The 6542-nt window shown below is 43.8% G+C and overlaps 1 protein-coding gene across 1 annotated transcript; it reads right to left on the bottom strand.

Moving 5' to 3' along the window:
• Positions 1 to 278: 278 nt before the first annotated feature.
• LOC148576988 (uncharacterized) lies at positions 279 to 2226 on the bottom strand. Its single transcript, XM_088502824.1, has 2 exons — positions 2030 to 2226; positions 279 to 1095 (listed from the first exon to the last, which is right to left on the bottom strand). The coding sequence occupies exons 1-2, from the start codon at positions 2224 to 2226 to the stop codon at positions 279 to 281; spliced, it is 1014 nt and encodes a 337-aa protein (XP_088358950.1).
• Between the last annotated feature and the right edge of the window lie 4316 nt (positions 2227 to 6542).

Here is a 6542-nt window from a genome sequence, read left to right as displayed (position 1 = left end):
GCTTAAAGCCCATGCTAACTTAAGCATCGGAGTCCCTTGCAGGTACCACCACCCTCCGGTGACAAAAGATCAACAGCATTGTAAGTCCAACAAGTCAGACGCGATAGCTCTGGCCACCACCCACAAGCTGGACACGTCATCTCCGACCAGCACAGAAGATCTCGTCCGAGATTGACCTACAGTTTCAGGTAACCCTCGGAACAGGTATCAAAGTTTGGAAGTGAGTATGGGTCTTTAGGACACGCCTTATTCAGGTCGGTGTAATCGACGCACATCCTCTACTTGCTGTTTTGCTTTTTGACCAGTACCACGTTTGCCAGCCACGCCGGATATTTAACCTCTTTGATGAAGCCGGCTTCTAAGAGGGCTTGTACTTGTTCTTCCACCACTTGAGCTCGTTCAGGTCCAAGCTTCCGTCTTCTTTGTTGAACAGGTCGCAATCCGGGGTATACTGACAATTTGTGTGACATGAGTTCAGGATCTATCCCTGGCATGTCGGAGGCTTTCCAGGCGAAGAGGTCGGAGTTCTCTCGTAGGAGCCTTACAAGCTTCTGCTTCAAATCTTCTTTCAGTTTGGCTTCTATGTTGGTGTTTTTTCCTTCCTCCTCTCCAACATGTTCCTCCTTAGTTTTTCCTCCAGGTTGTGGTCGCAACTCTTTTTTAACTCTGATTTCTCCAAGCTCAACGGTATGCACCTTCTTACCCTTTCCTCTCAGGTTCAGGCTTTCATTGTAGCACTTTCTCGCTAACTTCTGGTCTCCCTTAATGGTTGCAATTCCCTCTGATGTTGGAAATTTCATGCAAAGGTGGGTGGTGGAAACCACTGCTTCGAGCCGATTTAGGGTGGTTCTGCCTATTAGGGCGTTGTAGGCTGAACCCACATCGACGACTATGAAGTCGATACTCAGAGTATTGGATTTCGTCCCTTTTCCAAAAGTTGTGTGAAGGGGTATGAATCCTAGTGGTTTTATTGGCGTATCCCCCAGCCCATATAGGGTGTCAGGGTAAGCCCTTAACTCTTTTTCATCCAACCCCAGCTTATTAAATGCTGGTTTGAACAGGATGTCGGCTGAGCTTCCCTGATCTACCAGAGTTCTGTGAAGATGGGTATTGGCAAGAATCATAGTTATCACAACTGTATCATCATGTCCAGGAATGATACCTTGCCCATCTTCTTTGGTGAAAGAAATAGTGGGTAGGTCAGGAACTTCGCCCCCCGACCTGGTATACTTCCTTCAAGTGTCTCTTGCGAGATGACTTGGTGAGACCACCTCCACCAAATCCTTCCGAGATCATGTGTATATGTCTTTCCGGGGTTTATGGTGGTGGGTCTCTTCGATCCTCGTCATCTCGCTTCCTCTTGCCATGATGATCTGACCTTTCTATGAGATATTTATCAAGCCGACCTTCTCTGGCCAGCTTTTCTATCACATTTTTTAGGTCATAACAATCATTTGTTGAGTGACCATATAACTTATGGTACTCACAATAGTTGCCACGACTCCCTCCTTTTTTATTTTTGATGGGCCTAGGGGGAGGTAGTCTTTCTGTATGGCAAATTTCCCTATACATGTCAACTAGGGAAACTCGTAGAGGAGTATAGGAGTGATATCTCCTAGGCCTTTCTGGGCTGACTTCCTCTTTCTTCTTGGGCTCTTTTTCTCCCTCTTTTGATGAGTGAGAGTGTCCCGATCGCCAACTTGGCTCTCGAATCCTGGCGTTTTCCTCCATGTTGATGTACTTCTTCGCTCTTTCCTGTACATCACTCAAGGAGGTGGGGTGCCTTTTTGAGATGGACTGGGAGAAAGGGCCTTCTCAGAGTCTATTTACTAGGCCCATAATTACTGCCTCCGTGGGCAGATCTTGGATCTCCAAGCACGCTTTGTTGAACATTTCCATGTAGTTCCTTAAGGATTCTCTGACTTCCTATTTTATTCCCAGGAGGCTCGGTGCGTGCTTTACCTTGTCCTTTTGGATTAAGAACCACATGAGGAACTTCCGTGAGAGGTCATCGAAACTAGTGACCGACCTTGGGGGGAGGCTATCAAACCACTTCATCGCTGCTCTAGTAAGGGTTGTCGGGAAAGCCTTGCAGTGGATAGCATCTGAAGCGTCAGCTAGGTATGTCCGACTCTTGAAATTGCTTAAATGATGCTTTAGATCCGTAGTTCCGTCATAAAGGTCCATATCAGGGATTTTAAAGTTTCTTGGAACTTTTGCCCTCATTATGTCTTCGCTGAACGGGTCTTCTCCTCCCAAGGGAGAGTCTTCTCGGTCACTGCGAGAGTTTCAACCTCGGAGAGCGGACTCTAGCCTTAGGAGCTTTTCTTCAAGCTCCTTTCGTCGCTCAATCTTGTTTCTCAGATTTCTCTCCGCCTCTCGCTGTCGTTCCAGCTCTTGCTCCAGCTGTTCCAGCCGTCCTTGGTGGCCATGGAACAATTCCATGAAAGCAGCTGCATGGGGTTGCCCTTCTTTGCCACTTTCATGTCCCTCAGAGGAGTTCCCTTTCGGGTCTTTTACCCCTGAGGTGCCTTCTTTGTTCTGGTTGGTCACCCCTTGGTGGGTGACTATCACTCTGTCGTTATTACCAGCGTCCTGATTTTCTTGCTCAGAATCATTGAATTCATTCGCCATCATTAGTTGATCTCCAGGTCTCCGGCAACGGCGCCAATGTTACGTGGGTAACCTGAACTTAGTGGATTGGGCTTGTGAAACTGGCCTACACGTTGGGTGAAGGTAATTTCTGTAACACCCTAATTAGCCTAAGCCTTACCACGCGTCGTAAAGCAAAGGTTAATCAAAGGTTACAATAATTCTAAACTTATACATATCATATATAGAAGGAATTAATAATATCTAGAAGCCCGATGAAGAATATAGCTCAAAAACAGGATCTGAAAAATGCAAGACGTACTAGCAAAGCTACTAACTTAAAGCACAGAAACAGATGTAATATAACAAAATATAGTAGTATAATATCATAAGAATCTAGCCATGCCTCACGGAGTTTAAGCCGGCTAGCCATATACAGACAATACATGAGACCAGATAGTAAAATAGCTTATACAAGTTTTGTTCTCTCAAATACAAGCCTCTAGGCCAAACAAAATACAAAAGTGAGAGACATATACATAATAAATCAAAAAGACTCCAAGAGGTATCCAGATCCTCCGCTCCTGTCACCAATAAAACAACTCACAGTGGTAGGTTGTGACCTGCATCTGAAAACAACAATAGAAATATGGTATCAGAACCGGAGGTTCTCAGTATGGTAACAGTGCCCAGTGATGTAGGATATAAGACCCCGGGACGCCAAAGGCAATCCTAGACTCTATATCCATCACAAGAATTCGAGCTTAAAGCATTCTAAACCAAATAAGCATAATTATATATAACCTTAACATAAATAAACCGGGTACTACATCTTAGGGGAGTTTCTAATCGCTGTCCCACAGCCTTCACCAGCCTACCCTCCATGCGATCCCATCGCCTCCGCCTTCCGAACCTTCTCAATCCCAGTAGAAAGCACAATTATATACAATGCAAGTAAAACACAAGTAGGAGCATAATAAGCAATTAATTCAAGTAGCAATTAGGCATGTTATACAAATAGGCAAACAATCTCAAGTCGGCAAAGCATACAAACAGATAGAAAATACACATGATGAATGCCTGTCCTACTGGCTGTGATATCACATTGTCGGTTCAACTGCCAACCCGACACATCTCCATGGAGATGTTGTCCTTCGGAATCATGGTGTGGGAACCCCCGAGATATAGTGCTCAGATCACTATCCAGGGTTTTGCGCCTGTACAATCTAATGATCCGAAGGGATGCGAGCGGGATCTATTGCCACCGGCCTCACATCTAAGCGTAAGCGAGATGAATCACTGCCCTTACGCCACCGCCGCTACCTTGACAGGCGGGATCCAAGTAAAATTTGAGAAACAGGGCATGTGCGGCCGTACAGGGGTGTGCGTGCGGACGCTCTGGAGAGTTATAAAATGTGTGCATCCGCACAGGAGTGTGCGTACGCACAGGTGTTAAAACTTACAAAATCTGTTCACTCGCACAACCTGTGCCAGCGCCCCCGAACAGACTGGCCTTCCCAATGTGTTCGTCCGCACAGGCCTGTGCGTCTGCATAGGTTGAAATTCTTCCTTAGATATGTGCCTGCACAAACTGTGCTAGCGCTGCAAACAGAACGCATTTCCCTGCCTGTGCCTGCACACAGGTGTGTGTGTCCGCACAGGTCAAAATTTTCGCAGGTTGTGTATCCGCACGAGGTTGTGCGTGCGCACATATCAGAAATCATAAAATTCTGCAACTTAGCAGAATTTCATATTTTTAACACCAACTTTGAATGATCATAACTTCCTCTACAAAATTTTAAATTTCACAAACTTTATATCGATTTAAAGGGTTTTCAAGGATCTTTAATTCTAAATAAATTTCACCCAATTTTGAAAGCCGAGGTAAAAGTTATGATCAGACAAAATTCACCAAAAACCAACTTTTACCCAAAATCACAATTTCCACAATTCCTTTATAAAACACAACCAAGACCAAACCAAACCATTCCAAGCTCCAATTCTCATCAAAATCAATACCCTATGACATATTACACCAAGCTTACCACATATTTCTTCACTTACCTCATTCTCAATTGCAACATTAATATATTACATATAATCAAACCTCATTAGCATTTTTCCAACTTCATTACCAATCAATCAACATCAATATCACATTTATCAACACAATTCCATCCTCCACTCCACAAATCATTCATCCTCATCACATCACTATCAATCATCATATATCAACTCACAAATTATCATTTCATCAAACTTCATCATACAATAACATCCAACAATTCATCAACCATTCAAATCCAATCCTATCCTATAGGTCACTAGCCTAAGTGTCCATGAATATTATATACTACATAGAGGAAACCGAAACCATACCTTGGCCGATTCCCAATATGCCCTTAAACCAAAGTTGAGCACAAGCTAGGCTTTCCAACACACTCCAAGCCACCAACAATCACCAACAAGCTCCAACAAGTTCAAATGCTCACCATTTTAAGCTATACCACACATAATTCACAATAATTCAACCTAGGGTTTCCATTTAAACATAACATCACAAGGGATTAGTGGCTCTTACCTTATTCAACAGTTTTTGGAAGCCAAAACTAACATCAATCAAGTGCTAGAGTGTACCTAAATACCCAAAACATAAGATTTTACTCAAAACCAAACCCAAAAATTCGAATTTCACAAGGGCACAAAAACTGGGCAGAGAATCTTGAGAAACTTACCACAAGGCTTAAATAGAAATGATGGGCTCGACGAGAACTTCGCGTCGCCGCTTACGGCACACGAATCGGAGTACCGTAGCTCGAGATATCGCGAATTGAAGTGAAAAGTGAATAGTGTTTTCCCTTCTCTTTTCTCTCTTCTCATACAGCTGGTGTTTATGTTGTGTGAGTGGTTTATGGCTGAAAAGGGTTCACTTAAAGGACTTATATATGTTGGGTTTGGGCCTAACTTGGGCCCGGTCCAATCCATTAGCATTTTTAGCCCGTTTGGCCCAACTTCGGGCCAAGCCTTTAAAATTTAACGCCCGGTTTTCCATTTCTAATGTTTTTCTAAGATTTTTGACGGTTTTCACTTTTTCTTGTGCGGTATTGGGCAGACTTGGACCGATACTGGTTCAACTGCCGGTTCATGATTTTTCACAGAAAACACATTTTCTGTCTCAGAAAGACCTACTGAGTCCAAAAATCACCTTTAAATCCTCAAGTTCTCTCTCTAAATTTTCGGAATCTTATTTGGGTAAGTAATTACTTAGTTAACCGATTGATTAGTTGCGGTTCTTACATTCTCCCCACCAAATAAGAAATTTTGCCCTCAATATTTGAATTACCTGAGAAAAGCTCGGGATAATCCTTTCGCATCTCAGACTCCAATTCCCAAGTATGCTCTTCAACTCCTGCTCGCTTCCAAGCAACTTTAACCAACTGAACTTCCTTTCCTCGCAGCTTCTTTACACTGGTGTCGTTAATCCTCACCGGTGTCACTTGGAAAGTCAAGTTCTCTCTCAACTCGACCGATTCAGGTTCCAACACATGAGCCGCATCCGACGTGTACTTACGGAGTTGTGACACGTGAAATACGTCATGTAGGTTAGATAGGTGAGGTGGCAAGGCCACTTGATATGCCACCGGCCCAAATCGCCTTAGAATCTCAAATGGTCCTATATACCTCAGATTCAACTTCTTGGTCTTGATTGCTCTTCCAATTCCATTTGTCGGCGTAACCCGCAAAAATACATGTTCTCTGACTTCGAACTCTTACGGTTTCCTCCTCTGGTCCGCATAACTCTTCTGTCGACTCTGAGCAATTAGAATCCTTGCACGAATATTCTTAATGTTCTCAGTAGTCTCTGCTACCAAATCTGGACCCAAGACACTTGCTTCGCCCGATTCATACCAACAAAGTGAAGACTGGCACTTCCGTCCATACAAAGCCTC

This window comes from Arachis ipaensis, chromosome B1, assembly GCF_059453495.1.
Source record: "Arachis ipaensis isolate K30076 ecotype BB chromosome B1, ASM5945349v1, whole genome shotgun sequence".
Classification (NCBI taxonomy): Eukaryota; Viridiplantae; Streptophyta; class Magnoliopsida; order Fabales; family Fabaceae; genus Arachis; species Arachis ipaensis.
This window is presented reverse-complemented; position numbering and strand designations above follow the sequence as displayed.

Bases quoted from the DNA above. Each gene is read 5' to 3' on its own strand.
- LOC148576988 (XM_088502824.1), bottom strand. From the start codon at position 2,226: ATGAGGGCAAAAGTTCCAAGAAACTTTAAAATCCCTGATATGGACCTT. The intron at 1,096-2,029 runs GTCGGTCACTAG...CCATCTTCACAG, and splicing joins TTTGATAGCCTCCCCCCAAG to AACTCTGGTAGATCAGGGAA.